The sequence below is a fragment of the Rhynchophorus ferrugineus genome, unplaced genomic scaffold (assembly GCF_030347505.1).
Source record: "Rhynchophorus ferrugineus isolate W39M unplaced genomic scaffold, kcgeb_rfMv2 rfM7, whole genome shotgun sequence".
NCBI classification, from domain to species: domain Eukaryota; kingdom Metazoa; phylum Arthropoda; class Insecta; order Coleoptera; family Curculionidae; genus Rhynchophorus; species Rhynchophorus ferrugineus.
The window spans coordinates 25,360,583-25,378,970 of record NW_027472586.1 but is presented as its reverse complement, the minus strand read 5'-3'; the positions used below and the strand labels follow the sequence as shown (position 1 = coordinate 25,378,970).

The 18,388-nt window shown below is 33.8% G+C and overlaps 2 protein-coding genes across 5 annotated transcripts in view; one reads left to right on the top strand and one right to left on the bottom strand.

Annotated features, from left to right (window-relative positions):
* sprt (PDZ domain-containing protein sprite) overlaps window positions 1–18,388 on the top strand; it is a 178,643-nt gene that overhangs the window by 68,943 nt on the left and 91,312 nt on the right. The gene's annotated exons all lie outside the window — the stretch shown is intronic.
* On the bottom strand, window positions 3,590–5,367 carry LOC143199662 (uncharacterized). The gene is made up of 2 exons (XM_076409625.1): window positions 4,878–5,367; window positions 3,590–4,775 (listed from the first exon to the last, which is right to left on the bottom strand). The coding sequence occupies exons 1-2, from the start codon at window positions 5,290–5,292 to the stop codon at window positions 3,910–3,912; spliced, it is 1,281 nt and encodes a 426-aa protein (XP_076265740.1). The 5' UTR covers window positions 5,293–5,367; the 3' UTR covers window positions 3,590–3,909.

Sequence of the window (18,388 nt, the reverse complement as noted above, 5' to 3'; positions counted from 1 at the left end):
ATTTTGTGATTATCGGATGGCATCAGATCCAGGGCAGTTTTAAACAATATAATCAATTGATTGTGTTGATGAAATAAAGTTTGTAATTGTTCTACAATAGACCTCTTTACTAAATTGTTATGTGCACAACGCAGATCAATTTCTTGTGGTGAATTGCCCATAAAATAAATTTGCAGGAATTTGTTGTCGCTATCTGACACTGGTAACAGTGAACCTGCTCTGTGATATATTTGCCCTTGTATCTGTAAATAAAAAAAATATTATGGTGTGGTATAAATTAATGGATTGTCAGTGATCAAACTTAAATAATATTTGATCTTAAAAAGTATATATTTAGTTTTAACTAATATCTATCAAATATAAAATATAATAAAAGTGTCACTGAAACTGAATCACCATATAATATGATGACTAAGTGATATATTTCGTAATGATTAAGAAATTGAAGATTAGTAACACATCTTAACTTTGGTGACAGAAAATTTTGTTCGCTAAAATAATTATGAGTAACTACTATAATACATACCTTGAAAGTTGGCATAAAATTTTCCCGAACTGCATTTGTTGCCCCAAATGAAGTCATTTGAAAGCAATTGTTATATTGTTGGATATGTGTCAAAAAGTGTATAGAATCTGTTCCTATTCCTGAAACCAATGAGTACAATGGTTCTGGTGGTGGATCCAATGGTATCAATTTCACTTTACCATTTGCGCAACACAATCCATTGGCTTCGTTTTTGTATTTTAATGCCTTACAGTGTGAGCAAACCAAGTTCATAGAACCAATAACAACACATTGGTAGTTACTGTAGTCAATTGACACATCGTAACTGAAAGCAGCTCGATTCAAACTTGCGCGATTATTAGTTGAATGTCGCGCTCGCGCTTCACGCGTTTGTGATATCCGAATTCTTCCACGTTCATTTCCGTCGTCACGTTCTTGTGCAGTACGATTAAATCGGTAATTAGCTTGGTTTATAGCATTTCTGGTTTTTCTACCTAAATTGCTTCGTCTTATAGGAGGCATATCAAATATAAATTATTTTTTCACTAATCACGAACTAAACAAACACTAACTAACTAAACACTCTGCACAAAACACTATATACGAATTTGTTTCGTGTATCAGTTGACAATTCATCTGTCATCTGTCAAAAGTCATCGGTAACAGACAGCTTTTTTTTTTTAATTTGATATGACCTGAACTCAAATCCTTTTAAGCCGTACGAATTGTTTTATTTATTTAAAATTTGGATATTAAAAATAATAAAACACTATTGGTAACGCGATTTTTGTTTGACTGATGTAATGACGTGGAAACTGATGCATTTTATCTCGCGTGCCGAAACTAATACAAAAGAAACGCGAGTTTCGGAACGCGACATTAAACTCCTCCAACTATGTATTCTGTGCTCCAACGCACACACGCACATTGTTTTGATAGATATGATCTTTGACGTTAGACACACCTACATTGCTTAGACAACAGTGAGTGCTTGTAATTTAATATGAACTTTATACCATAGCAATAAAGCTCAAATTGACTACGTTTTAGTTACAAATCATTTGTATGGGAAAAAGAAAAGGGCTATTTTTAGGGTTTTTCCAGCAATAATTCTAATTTTTCTCGCCGTAAAAACCATCCTTGAACTTCAACGAACATTTAAAAAAAAGATTTGGCCAAATTAGTCCAGGCGTTGTTGAGTTATGCGCTTACCAACACATTTTGCGATTCATTTTTATATATAAGACTAGCTGACCCGACAGACTTCGTCCTGTCAAAAAGATTTGTAATGTGGCAGTTTTTGTGCCTACGTATTTTAAAAAATTCTCCTGAACAGAACCATCACCCTGGTGATAGGGCGTTGTGAATAAAAAATAATTAAATAAAACATATATAAGGATTGAAAAGTAAGTAATCGCTTTATTGTTAATCATGTGAATCATAATTATTATTATTATTATCATTATATTGCTTTGTGGTATACGATGTTTTTTGTTTGATTACCTGGCGCATAGATAAACAAATCTGATGGTTTTCCAACACGGGAACAGGCAACATACAATTGACCATGTGAGAAACATGGGTTTTCTAGATTAATACCACAAACACTTAATGATTGCCCCTGGGACTTGTTTATAGTCATAGCAAAAGCAAGCCGTCAACATGTCTATAGGAAATTTGCCATTACCAATGTCAATGAGTTGTTTAGAGAATATGTTTCCAGATTGGTCATTTTGCACCTCGACACGCATATTCTTGCTTAAATGAAGTACTTTAACATGTTTCCACAAATTGGAGGACTTTAGACATGCATTGAGTTCATCAGCTGGCGTTGATCGTGGAATCACTGGCAATGTTTGACGAAAATCTCCTGCTAATAAAATCATTGCACCACCAAATCGGTTATTATTGCTACGTAGATCTTTTAAGGTTCTGTCTAAAGCCTCCAAAGATTTTTTATGTGCCATCGTGCATTCATCCCAAACAATCAATTTACATTGCTGCAAAACCTTTGCCATTGCAGAGTTCTTCGAAACGTTGCAGGTTGGAGTTTCATTGCTTTGCATATTTAATGGCAATTTTAGTGCTGAATGGGCTGTTCGACCACCTTCAAGCAAAGTTGCTGCGATTCCCGACGAAGCGAGTGCAAGTGCAATTTTATTTTGTGAGCGAATTGTTGCTAATATTAATGAAACAAAAAAAGTTTTTCCTGTACCACCAGGTGCATCTAAGAAATAAATCCCTCCAGTTTCATCATTTGTTACTTTCATAAGAGTTTCAAATACATACTTCTGTTGTTCATTTAACAGTGGAAGATTTGTTTGAATTTATTCTTTCAAAGCGTTGAGATCATACAGTCTTTCTCGATGCAACTCTTGGTTAAAAGCGTCATGCATTGGACGATTGGGCGCGGTCAGGCCTAATTGAATTAATAGTTTGTTTGACATTATCAAGCACATGTCCTCAATTGAAATCAATGCTTCATTGTAAATTTCTTCACTGATTTGTATATTTGGATTTCCCATTCTATTCCGTATTTGATACAAAATATCATCACACATATAACATTTGTACTTCATCCACAAATCAATTGGGTTTGATGGGAAGCATGTAGATATGATTATAGAAAACAATGTTCGTATTTGATGAGTGTGTGATGATATTACAGCATCATTGAGAGTTTGATCCCAATGAGCGTCATTTTCAAGCAATTGCAAACGTTGACAGGCTTCTCTGTAGGATCCACACAATTCACCATCAACAGTTCGTAACTGTTGGAATGATGTTGGGCCACGTACATTGACTAATAGCAGTCGTAAATAAAAACATTCATCATTGCTTGGATGTACTGAATAAATCCGGCCAATCGCATCGGTGGAATATACATCTGTATATCCTGGAACTGGTTTTCCTTGTTTCCGTCGTATAAATCTCCTTGAGGATTGATTCCAGGTATAATATTTTGGCATTTCAGAATATAGCAATGTTTGTGCGAAATCATCGTTTTGGCATGTCTCAAAAAAACTGGTTAATGTAGTAGATGGTGGCTGAGCAGCTCTTTGTACTGCGTTCTGTGCTGTAAAATACACTCTTTGTCCATTTTCTAAATGCACAGCTAAGTGAACAACAGAAGGGTGTCTCTCATGAATAGGAAAAGAAAATATTCGCCAAACTGCTTCATTACTACTGACATAGCGGCCCATTTGGTATTGGGTAACTTCATCATTAGAATTCTCTGCACCAATTCCAATCACAGCCATATCACTCCCTTTGGTTACATATTTGCAAATGTATTTAATCGATTTCACTGAATGGCAAGATTCAACGTTGATGTGTGCTTTGAATGTCTTTGATAAAATGGGTGAATATGGAACAATCCAACGATTATCTATTTCAATATCTTGTTAATTTAATTTGACAATTGTTGATTTTCCATTGTCTTCTGTCGATCTGCGACGATACAATGGATAACCGTCATTACCAGTAATTGTTTCCGATATTAATGTCCGTGGATATCGTTTTGAACATTTACCATCCATCATACACGGTGAATTTTGATTAAGAGTTCCACAGGGACCATGTATCATGTTTTTGATAACTACCTCATGCAATCCAGGATCTTCTTGTACATTAGGGATTTCAGCTGATATCACTGCATCAACTTCATTTGGCCTTATCTTTTCAACCAACCAAATCAAAATGTGTGCATGTGGCAATCCTCGTTTCTGCCACTCCACAGAATACATCCAGCAGCGTGTCTCACCAAACACATTATGTTTTACGATGAAATTCATTAAAGATTTCAACTTTTGTCTAAAGACTCTGGCTGTAATATCATGACGATCAATGGATGATTTCCCAGGTAATAACTCCTGCTTAATTTCTATCCATTGCGGATTGCATGTAAATGTGATGAACAAATCTGCTGTACCATAATGACGAACATACGACATGGCATCTTGAGCATATTCGTGCATATGCCGAGGGCTTCCGATGTATGTTGCTGGAAGAATAGTCATCCGACCGACATTCTGTGCATTTCCATCAGTATTAATCGCATCTCGAAGGTGAATATACTCTTCAGATCGGAGTTTGGTTTGATTCAACCTGATGAATGTTAATCTCTCCGTTTCAATTTTAACATACATGTCATCAACATATTTGTGATATAATCGCCGACATTTCAATATGTGATTATCTGCATTTTCCCGAATCATTAGGCGGTATGAATAATAGTTCATTGAACTGACTTTTTTGTTGGTTTCAGAACCTGTAAACAGATTTTGTTTTAATAACATTCAAATATAAAATTAAAATACATAATATAGTGACTGAGATATTATCGCCATAGCTAAACTAATATTTTAGTTACCTGTAATGGGATTTATCATTTTTATTGATAAATCGTAGCCATCTTCACCTTGCCAAAATATAATGGGATATTGCAGTGCATCATATGAGCGGTGTGTTTCCTTTATAGGTTGTAATTGAAAATTCCGACGATGTAAAACAATATCACGGGATTCCAAGTTTTCTCCAACTACAACGATAGCAACTTCATCAATAGTTGGTGCATTAAAACGTCTTGTATGTTGACCTGCAGGTGTTTTATCAGCTCTGATTACAATTTTGTGATTATCGGATGGCATCAGATCCAGGGCAGTTTTAAACAATATAATCAATTGATTGTGTTGATGAAATAAAGTTTGTAATTGTTCTACAATAGACCTTTTTACTAAATTGTTATGTGCACAACGCAGATCAATTTCTTGTGGTGAATTGCCCATAAAATAAATTTGCAGGAATTTGTTGTCGCTATCTGACACTGGTAACAGTGAACCTGCTCTGTGATATATTTGCCCTTGTATCTGTAAATAAAAAAAATATTATGGTGTGGTATAAATTAATGGATTGTCAATGATCAAACTTAAATAATATTTGATCTTAAAAAGTATATATTTAGTTTTAACTAATATCTATCAAATATATAATATAATAAAAGTGTCACTGAAACTGAATCACCATATAATATGATGACTAAGTGATATATTTCGTAATGATTAAGAAATTGAAGATTAGTAACACATCTTAACTTTGGTGACAGAAAATTTTGTTCGCTAAAATAATTATGAGTAACTGCTATAATACATACCTTGAAAGTTGGCATAAAATTTTCCCGAACTGCATTTGTTGCCCCAAATGAAGTCATTTGAAAGCAATTGTTATATTGTTGAATATGTGTCAAAAAGTGTATAGAATCTGTTCCTATTCCTGAAACCAATGAGTACAATGGTTCTGGTGGTGGATCCAATTGTATCAATTTCACTTTACCATTTGCGCAACACAATCCATTGGCTTCGTTTTTGTATTTTAATGCCTTACAGTGTGAGCAAACCAAGTTCATAGAACCAATAACAACACATTGGTAGTTACTGTAGTCAATTGACACATCGTAACTGAAAGCAGCTGGATTCAAACTTGCGCGATTATTAGTTGAATGTCGCGCTCGCGCTTCACGCGTTTGTGATATCCGAATTCTTTCACGTTCATTTCCGTCGTCACGTTCTTGTGCAGTACGATTAGATCGGTAATTAGCTTGGTTTATAGCATTTCTGGTTCTTCTACCTAAATTGCTTCGTCTTATAGGAGGCATATCAAATATAAATTATTTTTTCACTAATCACGAACTAAACAAACACTAACTAACTAAACACTCTGCACAAAACACTATATACGAATTTGTTTCGTATATCAGTTGACAATTCATCTGTCATCTGTCAAAAGTCATCGGTAACAGACAGCTTTTTTTTTTTAATTTGATATGACCTGAACTCAAATCCTTTTAAGCCGTACGAATTGTTTTATTTATTTAAAATTTGGATATTAAAAATAATAAAACACTATTGGTAACGCGATTTTTGTTTGACTGATGTAATGACGTGGAAACTGATGCATTTTATCTCGCGTGCCGAAACTAATACAAAAGAAACGCGAGTTTCGGAACGCGACATTAAACTCCTCCAACTATGTATTCTGTGCTCCAACGCACACACGCACATTGTTTTGATAGATATGATCTTTGACGTTAGACACACCTACATTGCTTAGACAACAGTGAGTGCTTGTAATTTAATATGAACTTTATACCATAGCAATAAAGCTCAAATTGACTACGTTTTAGTTACAAATCATTTGTATGGGAAAAAGAAAAGGGCTATTTTTAGGGTTTTTCCAGCAATAATTCTAATTTTTCTCGCCGTAAAAACCATCCCTGAACTTCAACGAACATTTTAAAAAAAGATTTGGCCAAATTGGTCCAGGCGTTGTTGAGTTATGCGCTTAGGAACATATTTTGCGATTCATTTTTATATATAAGATTACTAAAGTTGCTTCACTCAAAATGCTATAATTTACAAACTAATAATCCGACAGCTGTCAAATTTATACCTGCATCTTTTGAGGGGTAGGGCTAACTAAAAAACATATGGAATTAGTTCTAGTAGCGCCATCTCCGTTTCAGATCGGGGACTTTTCAATTGACCTATTACATATCTTACTTACATTAATACTTATTCAACTATCATTCAAATCATTATTTTATTTCTCATATTTCATTTCAGATACAAAGGTAGTATCATTAATTTACTCAGTCAAAAGCTATTTCAGCACATTCTAGTGGAAAATAGATTGGCGTTTATGCAGATGAACTGCTACATGAATTTTTGATGTTGAAGGTGAGCCTCGACTTAGCCGGTCAGTGGTTGAAATAGTTCATAAATTGACAAAAGGTCATCCATCAAAATGACATCGCCTTGAAAATCATACAAAAAAAAACTAAATTTATTTTCCCCAACCTATTATTATATTTCTTTCTACGTGCGTATAGTGCCTTTTTCGGCCTGAAACCGGGAAGATAAACCTTGTTACAGATATCCAGTCGCGAAGACCCGCAGGAATAACCGAGTTGGACTGGTTATGTGGAGGCTGCCTTTGAAAGGAGGTGACCACGATTGAATGGTCGTGAGTGTCAACCTGGATGGAGGTTGATTCGATGTTTTCGTGGCAATACAACTGACGGCTGAAGGTTGTGTTTGATTTCTTTTTTGGTTCCACCGCCGCAGGCTAGGACATTCCTTTATATCGTGTAATTAAAAAGAGAAAAACGATAACGTGGCTTTAGAAGAATCTCCTGGATAAGTACTATATCAAAGTCCGAAGACGAAAGAACGATTTCCAACTCCACTTTTTTATCGCGTATGCCGTTGGCGTTTACACGGAAAAGGGGCGGCTACATTTGAAAGGGATTGTTGGAATTGAAACAACTGCGCGATGCTGATCATCTGCTGCAGCGTGGAAGTAGTTGGGCGTCCCGCTGGCAGTGCAGAAGTGCACTGTGGCAGGGGTTGGGATATTGGCGGGAGCAGCCCAGTTGGAAGACGCCACAGCTTTTGGACTAACCTCCTGCAACCCTGATTGCTCCCCGCAATATTTGTGATAGCATAAGCTTGTCGGAACTGGGCAGGTCTGGAATTTCTGGGAGCAGGCAGGCAATTACAGCCGATATAATTTGCTCTGCGTAAATCTCGACAATTGTAGCACTTGGGTGGATCTTCGCTTACCTTGGTGCGCTAATGTATCATGGTGACCGCCGTATTTGACATACCTGGGAGGCGCTCTACAACGAGAGCTGGAGTGGCCAAAGATCTGACAGTTTTAGATATACACAGGTTGCCTCTCTGAAGTTCGACTTTTACGATCGAGAGATCTATTTTGGTAAGACTAACAATGTTCCTTTCTTCATTAGGGGTAATGAAGTGGATAATAGGAAGATCTTCGCCTGATTTAAGTTTCCATCTTTGAACAGATTTTAAGTGAAAGCCTTGAGAAATGAGGCGTTCTTTAGTTCTTTCAGAAGGCAGGCAGAAGCAATGACACATTTGAGGGTGGTACAAACAAGCGAATTACTTTCTTACGATTTAAAGTTTTATTTATGTCAATCTTTTGCGACTCAGATGATTACTGAATATCTTCTTGACCTGAAGGACGATGGGTCTTTTTCGTTTTTAGTAGCCGTGGTCGGATTCGGATACGCTGAAGAAGTTGGGTTGGAATTTGGGAGACAGTTGCCGATTAGGTTGGCACTGAGGTTGCTGGAACAGAGGTATTTGTTGATGGTCTGGCTACTTATCTGAGTAGGCTGGCTTGGGATTTGGCTGGGTAGCCGTCTTGGTTACCGGCTTGGTCGGCGTTGGTCTGACGGCGTTTCTGGAGATGGATGGCTGCGAGTTAATCTTGGTTCTCTGCTGGCTGGGTTTGGTAGCCGGCTTGCCTGTAGCTGCCTGTCTCGCCTTTTGGACGTCCTTCGGCAGCTGAATTGAATGTGGCGGGGTGATGGGACCATCTTCCTCTTTCCCACCACGGTTAATCCGTCATCCGGGTCTTCGGCTTTGGTTGTCATGGTTTACAGTACCTTTTAATATATGTGATGTACTGGCAGTGTTAATGAGAACTGATTTCATTAAATTTTTAAATTTCCATAAGACTAGTTCGTACATCCAGTACCTTCTTATAATCAACATTCTTATCAAAATAGAACAATGCTTAACACTTCGTTATTCCCAATAGTAAGATATAATAGATATGTTAAACTAAATGTAAAATACATTTCCTTTGCTGATGATAATTAAGTTATAATAATTGTTCATAACATAGTTTTGGCGCTAAGTCATATAGTTTAATGTTTGTTATTATTATATTCCATTATTTGTTTACGCGCTTTTTAAAGCTAAATTGTCAACGTATTTTAGCAGTAGAAGAAAAGACAATATCATCCAACTACAAAATTCCTTCTAGAGAAAACTTTGTGAAAAGAGAGATATTATAGTAAAAAATGATTTTTACATTGAACAGACTACTATATTATTAAAAACTCATTTGAAACGCTTCTAGAACGCCATAGGGTTACGATTACATAATATAATACCCATTAAGTCCCTGAACTGCAGAATGATTTCATAAACAACTAGCTGTGAATTATAGACGATTAAATACCAGTAATAGACTCCATGTGTTTAGAGTTTTATTAGAATAGCACCATAAAAAAATTAGTTTAAATTATCTATCCATCTGGGTGATATTGATTAGATTGATTATTCGAAGGTTATGATTAATTAATATCAACAACAAATCAAATAAACTCGTTGAATTTAAAAATTTGTAATTAATTTCTAGCCAAATTAATCATTACTTGAATGATATGAATTATAAGTTTGTACATACATATGTTGAGTAATATAATTATTAATTATTCTCTCTCTGTCTCTGTTTGATATACTGGCTTCTCAATAAACCTGAACATGTTAATATATCTTTTTCAAGAATGAATAGAACGCATAGGGAGACAAACTAATGTTATCTATCAACTTCGTTCGAACCAGCTGAATCATTTGGTACGGTTGCAGTTGCCTTTCTTACTTTATTCATCATTCTTATCGAACATCTCCATCTCCCGGTATTCACTTACTCTCATACCCACACGCCCGTTGAATCAGTTCGGTTCATAGTCGTGCCACTTGAAACTACTGGCATAATGAATATATATGTACAATGCCCAATAAATATTGGGAAATCGTTTTAACCATAAAATAACTTAATTTTTATGAAAAATCAGGTATCAGGTACAGGGGATAGACAAAATAATATGGACATCCTGGAATATAATACATCTTGTTGCATGTTGGCAACACTACTTCTGTGCAAATAATGCGACGCGTATGTATTACTTAGTTTACGTGTCAAGCCTTGTAGGTTATATCAGTGTATTATATGATTTGTTCTGCGATGGTCGAAATAAGCGATCGGTGAAATATGTGATCTCTTAGAAGTTGTTTAACGGGTGACATCATCATGGATTAGTGATAGTAGAATTCACTCACTTGAGCACAAATCTTTATAAAATAATGGAAGTCAACATTAAACTGCGAAGGAAGGGGCGCAGTAATCATGAAATCTGAACAGTCCGAGATTAGAATGTACTGTAATGAATAGTCCACATTATTCCACTCCTGCCTAAAATTCCTGCAAACTATGTTAAGAGATTCTTAAAGCATGAGTAACATAATAAAGTAATAATCTCCCCGAAATAATCGTAGCTACTCTGCCATTTTTTATCTATATAGGAATGAAAACACACTTTAATATACTTCGACAAACTTATTTCAAGTACCAGAAGTGGCGACTTGTTAAAATTACCGAAACCCTAACATTACCGATCTTTATCTTTATCATGTTTTAATATAAATGGACGTTCATAATATAAACTAGTGATTGCCCTGTGATCGATATTCGACCACAATGTATTAAATTAATCATGTTTTTCTCATAATAGAGTAAAAGGGCTAATTTAAAAATGATATGCTACTAAAACTTGATGAACAAAGTTAAATCGCCACTGAACATTATTACATAGTATTATAAGTAAGATTATTTTAAAACTGTAACCAATTCAGGAAATCGAATATAAGTATATATGATCTTTCTTATGTTTATGTTACAAACATAAGAATGGAATAAGAAATTGTTTGTCTATTAGAACAGAGAAAATATAAATGAAACAATTTTGAAATTGATTTGACTTTAGTATTTATATTAAACACGAATAACGAACACACTTAATTAATTTATTTTTTACAATTTGGAAATGCACAGGGAAGGAATGTAAGCACAATCATTAAATTAACTATTTATTTTCCAAAACTTTAGTGAAAAAAGTCTATAAAGTTAGTTATCAAATAGTTAGTTAATGATTTCTAAAAGTGAATCAGCATGCAAAAGTAAGAATCGTTTTCCAGGTTTTGTGCTTTCCTTCAAGTTAACCTCTTAATAAGAATATTCTTCTTTTTGTCTGACAAGCCATGAAACCTAGCTGTTGAAAAGCTACGAAATTATATTTTCAGTCCGTTCATGGGGTAGCTTCTAAAATAGTTTTATGGGCTTTAATACCATATTGCTTTAGAGCAAACAACAAAAGTAATGAATGTTGAAAATGTAATTTTGGCGTCTAACGTCTAAACGAAAAACTGTCATTTTATGTAGAAAATGCCAAAACCATCGAATTTAACAGTTAGGTTAGGTTGCTTAACAATTGTTTTCAATTGCTGTTCAAATTACATGTAAAAACTTAGTACAACATGATTTTAATCAATACTTTTCTTTTGTAGATGGAAATCTTCCTCACAAGAAGAGTGGTTGCTTTTTGTTTCTATTTTAATAATTCATCAAATATATGACAAAAGAAACTTGTAATCTTAAACTTGTCATATAACTCTTCAGTTTGTAATTAATGTATTTAAGATCAGATTTAAAAATAGTAAATTACAACTCCAGCTACAAATTCGAAGCAAAACTTACCAGAATATTTGGCAAAACGCCAGACATCTCAAGCCACTTTTGTTTTTTATATAGTATTAACGAAATTATGCAAACACCAAAACAAGACATTTAGAAGAAGAAGGAGTTTCTATTTTTTCAATATTTTCCATTGTAACTGTAGACAGAATCGCACGACACTGACTGGATCCTGCATACTGATTTAAGGTTCTAAGACACGCAACAAAGGTAAAACTAATTAAAGCTGAGACGAATTTTCTGCAAGATGTAAAAAATCGACCTCTAATTGAATTGGCTCATTTCCAGGAACAGCAAATCTGGTTCCTCTGAGAGAAGTCGTGGTCATTTTAGTTGTCGTGTTGGCATTTTACGAGAACGCAGTAATAGGTAGATTGTAATTTTGTAAAACGAGTAGTTAGGTGTATTTTTTATGTGCTAACGATGTGAGAAAAATGTAGCAAGAAAATAGTCGAGAAGTTTATGAAATTATCTGCCCGTACTATTCAAACATATTTCAAAATAGATCTTACTATAGAATAATATTACGATATTATTGGTATGTCCATTCAAAACGAAAAAGTGGAATATTGTAGAAACCACATATTAAACAAACTGTTTTGAAAATGTGGGGTTATGTAGTAACATCAGCATGAGTGCTTAGAAATATTTAACAAATTAATTTATTTATATAAATTCGAAAATATTTTAAATTATGTTTTCTGACACATTTCTGACAAAATACTAAGATAGTAAAGTGATTTTTAAAGTCACCATTACATAATTAGTAGAGTTTTTGAGAGCCCGGAACAAAATTTCACAATGGCTTCACTAAGTCACCTATACTGCTATGCTAATGAAGCACCCCAAAGTTTCACAAGAGGCTTTTGAACATATGGTTGAACAACTGACATATATTCACCATCCACATGTTCATTTAATGAATACGGGCACAAAATAGTCTGATATGATTTAATATTAGCTACGCTATCTTATCTAAGTCCTCTAAGACTCATTTATATACAAAATAAATTTAATTTTTGATACTGCTCTTCGCTTTCTAGGGCCATATTAAATTAAATTACATCACTACATAGTATAAAACAAAGTCGCCTTTTCTGTCCCTATATCCCTATGTGCGCTTAAATCTTTAAAACTACGCAACGGATTTTGATGCGGTTTGATTTTGATAGAGTGATTCAAGAGGAAGGTTTATATGTATAATACATGCATAATATACTAAGGCAACATTACTAATTTTAGAGGTTTCTAACGTGATGTCGTAAATTAACCTATTTTTTAGGCTTATTTAGCAATTAGCAAAAACGCTGCCTAACCCTACGAGTTAGATCAAATTAATGTACTACAGTATTGTACACCATAAAAAGGTCTACAAAAAAGTCCGCGATGGTATATGTTTATCTTTTAGGGATAACCCACATTAACCATTTTTATTGTTTACTTTTTACGTGAGAAAATGGCTTATTTACGAAGCTATTTTAAGCAATACGGCATTAATCCTTATCGAATTAAGTACCTTAAATACAGTGTGCAATTAATATAGATCAATATGGTTCCTTACAGCATGTAAATTAAACAAATATTTTCGGAGATATTACAAATTTAAAATTTGCGTTTAAAAATGTGTAATGTAATAAAAATTGTTTGAATTTAGATATTCCAAAGATAGCAGGAAATCTTCATAGTAAGTATAGGAGAAGAGGAATTGTTTTACTCCAAATTTAATGCGTGCAGGCCAAGGGCAGTAATGAATGAACCAAAAATACTGGATCGACTTTAATCATGTTTTCATTGAGTGACATAGGCATATATATTTTATGCCCGTGCAAAGTCGGAGCGGGTCGCTATGTTTTTATATACAACGTTCATATTTTTTCTGTAGTGTATTTAATTTAGTATCAGCATTGCACCCGTGCGAAGCCGGGGCGGGTCGCTAGTTTTTATCATAAAGAAAAGTACTATCTGAAATAAGATAAGGAGGTCGAAAAGGATATTTGTTTTGGTATGTAGAATAATTGCAAAGCTCTTCAAAGTATCAGTTTCTTAATTGTATTTGATCTTTTCCCGCTTAAATTTATTTATCTCGCAATTTCTATTATTATAAAACCAGGCCAGAAATGTAATTGGTAAAATTTCGTTTCTGTTAAATTATACTAATTACGACATTTGATTCAAGTCAAATGTTCTTGACACATAACACCAAGCAGAAATAATAATTTTCCGGCTAATTGGTTTACTTTCAATGTTTAAATCAATTTCAGTTAATACATTCCATAAATTAATATCGTACCATCGTTATATCGATAATTAGCGTGAGAAATAATAACGGAGTAACGGGAATTATTTAGGTCTATTCACACTAATGACGTAATAAAATATCGGTTAGTTCTATATTATCCAGTAGGTTAGAATGTAATTATTTTAACAATATATTTTGTTCTAGTTTTTTCTCAAGATTACAACAATTAAATACATAGCGGTACGGCGTTAAACTGATGTTTAATTGTTATACTCATCCAAATATTATAACGTAATGTATCGACTGAAAAGGATCGGGTTTAACCTCTAAATTTTTTTTTATTTCTCTTCGTTATTCCACAATCTGCCCTATTAGCATTAAGTATTTCTTATGTCTATATTATATATACATGACATGTAGAAAATCGCTTCATTGAGCAATATTCTGTATAAAATATTATCTTGATTAATTAGTCTTATTTTAAAGTCTACATATGTCCAGTAATCATATCAGGTGATGTTAAACGTTTTAGTCTACGCACTTCACTATCACGTCGCATATTTAGCTGATTAGCGAGTACATTGGGATGCACTGACACTCTTTCGAAGTATTTCACACAAATATGTTGAATTACAGTCGTTATAGGTTCTAGAGGAATATCGCGTTGTATCACTTTATTTGAAATATAGTACGGATCATCAACAATGGCACGCAGCACCTTATTTTGGAACCGTTGAATGATGGATATGTTAGATTTGCTAGCGGTACCCCATAGTTGGATTCTATATGACCAAATAGGCTTGATATACGGAAACGACTTGGACTTAAATTATATCAAATGTATTCGTAATAGGGCGCAGATCCATGTTATAATTGAATAACCAGGTATTGTTGTATTTGCCTATTTTGTCATCCAATTATATAGTACCGCTACCAAATCTACGGTCCCAAAATACAGTGTTGCGTGCCATTGTTTCACTATATACTATATATTTGGTCATATGGATATAATTGTTATTATTGTTATAATTATTATTGTTATTATATATATATATATATATATATATATATATATATATATATATATATATATCCTACGTGATGATGATAGTCATAGTGGAGTATGTAGATCTGATCTGATTACTGGACATATATAGTCTTTAGAATAAGAACTATTAACTAAAATAGTATTGTATACAGGAGACCACTTAATGAAGTGATTTTATACATGCCATGTATATATGTAATATAAACATAAGACATACTTATTGTCTATTAGGCAGATTGTGTAATCACTAATAGTAATAATATATATATATATATATATATATATATATATATATATATATATATATATATATAGATAAAATACAAAATAGATAAAACGTATGGCAGCGGTAATACCTGGAGACGAGGCTTGGGCAGTCGATGGTGGCACGTCTAAACCCAACGATGTTCGATTACTGGATAAACGGAAATATCCTTCAATAACATCCCAGATAAACGCCTCGGTGTTCCCAGCTATTTGTTATCGTGTTCTAGTTGACGCTGCCGGCACCCCGCCCTTGTTCAACATCTGGAATTATATCTCTGGGTACTTTGTAGACCGTTATTCAACTATGTAAAATTCGACATGCCTCAAGTTCACAGTACTATTATTCTTGAATAAATACGCAAACAATATAAGTGCAGCATATGTATATTAGTATGTTTTCCCATATAAAAATTAAAATAGTCTACTTAAGCTAACTTTAGGAATAATACACTTATACACTATGAATGTTTGGGTGTTTTGATTTGCTTCAATCCTTTGTCCTTTAGCGGTATTGCGTTTCCGCGATGTTGTGATTTAGAATTGTGTGTGTGCTTCTTTAATGTTTAACGTGAAATATTGGATAACTTCCTAGCTCCATCTGATTTCGAAGTCATAGTACAGTTTTTTATTAATTACGTAGTGCCAAGCATTGATAATTAATTGACTTTTATTTTAACAGCGTTGGAATACCAATCGGTTTGATGTTTTAGTCTATTCAGGTTTTATAATTGTCTGATAAACCAATAGATTTAATATTAGTCAAGTTGGGAGTATATTCCGACTAATCAGTACAGTTCCTTGATTTTGAGTCTGATCTGCTCTGTTTTTCGCCCAAGATGATAGAAATATAGATGCCAGTTTTTAAAACATTATTTATTTTATAAAAATAATTTTGCTATAGCGGATTTTATGCACCTTTGTTGTCAATTGTCAATTTTGGTCCGGTCAGCCTTATCCAAATTAGTTGGCTAGTTCAGAAATATTTTAAAGGAAACAAAGAAGGAACCATGTTCAAATAGTAGAAGAGCCACAAATTACAGATATTGGAGAATTTTCAATTTAATGTAATTGAGTTTTTTTTTCGAAATTTTCTCTTTTTTTCAATTTTCTCGAAAAGGATTTTTCCCGATTTTTAATTCATAGTAGTAAAAATTATTTAATTTTTTCAGCTCAATTTCTTCTAACTTTAACAAACTTATTCCAATGATTTTCTAATTTTAGATTACCTATATAAATTATTTATGTCTTTAGTTGATGAAACCAGTATTCCACAATATTGGAGGGCACTAAGTCTGGCATATAATCTGGATATAATGCGTTTACCAGTTTATATTTTTTCGGCATCATTGTCAGATTCCCAAACAGTTATGGTAATAAACACGATCAACCCATAAATGACTTAAACATCGAGTCTCTTCTATATTCAGGTTTGCGTTCAATTTCTAACTCCACATCATCGCTAAGAATGCTGTAATTTTTCTCCATTTCAAACAAAAAGGACTATCCAATCTTTGCACCACTTTCTATTATTTATTCACTCAAATGTATTATTTAATTAACATATTGTTACTAGTCGTTTCCGTCTAACCTACAATTTGTCTTTATGATAACTTAAATCTAGGTATATAACTATGAGGACCCATCGGTCCTATCTCAGTCTCTGGTGAAATAATGTTTATACATATCACTGCTGTATTTTTTATTATATGCACCTCACTAAACAACAGTACACAAGATCAGATGGTTTGATTCTTTTGAGTCTGTATCCTGTTCTGGTGGTATCCAAAAGCTGCAATACTTTAATATTGTCATGGTAATGGAGTCTTTGCTCATGCCCCCTTGCAATTCTCTTGATTTCTTGACTGACTGTGGGTATCTGAAGGTCTCGATGTAGGTAATCAGTCCTATAGTATTTGGGTGCAACCACAATACCTCTCAGGACTTTGTTCTGAAAAATTTGTATCTTGTTTATTTACTCTTTGCAGGACGTCCCATAATTAAACTCCGAATGTCCGTAGAGGTTTCAGTATTTGCTTATATAATACCAATTTATTATGTACTGATAATTGTGATTTTCTTCCGATTAGCCAGTACATTTTCCTATATTTCAATTCCAGTTTTTTCGTTTTCTTCTTTATATGTTCCTTCCAGCGAAGTTTTGCATCAATATTCATTCTGAGATATTTAGTGCCGTTGCTATATGGAATGGTAGTATTTTTTAAAGTTATTGGTGCTTGTACGGTCTGTTTATAGGTAAACAGCTTTTTACTTTCATTAATTCTTATTTTCCAAGCTTGTATACAATTATTTATATTGCCACTTGCCAGTTGTAATTTTCGTGAGGCTTCTTCACTTGTGGTATTCCTGCTTTAGCTTCTCTTATTGTAGAGTAAGCTTCTTTTTGTTTGACTCTAAACATTCTGTTTGTAATGTACGATTTTAATACTTCGGTGTGTTGTTTTGGTAACATTTTCTGTAGTTTATGAAGTTTATGCTACATCTAAGGATAGAGCTGAGCTTACTTTTTTGCTTTGGTAGGCTTTTTCAATAACATCTGTTATTCTGTGGACCTGGTCAATTGTTGAGTGCTTGTTAATAAACCCAAACTGGTGTGTTGGTATTAGGTTTTTTCTCTCTATGATCGGTTTTTTTTCAAAAACCTTAGATATTACTAACAGCAGTGATATAGGCCTATAGGCTTTTATTTCGTTTGGTGACTTCCCAGGTCTTGGGGTCATTATAATTTCCGCCATCTTCCAAATACCTGGGACATGTTTTAATCTAAATGCTATGTTGATCAAGTTGGTAATTCCCTTTCTTGGTAGTTTTTGCGGTAATTTTCCTGTTATTAAATCGTAGCTTGGTGATCCTGGGGTTAATATTAGTTTCATTAACTTTGGTTAGCTCTTTGGGCGTGAATAAT

What these genes read in the sequence shown, in the direction of transcription:
- LOC143199662 (XM_076409625.1), bottom strand. Translation starts at nt 5,292, where the DNA reads ATGGGCAATTCACCACAAGAAATTGATCTGCGTTGTGCACATAACAAT. An exon ending in AATGATAAATCCCATTACAG is followed by an intron (nt 4,776 to 4,877) that starts GTAACTAAAATA and finishes ATCTGTTTACAG; the next exon opens with GTTCTGAAACCAACAAAAAA.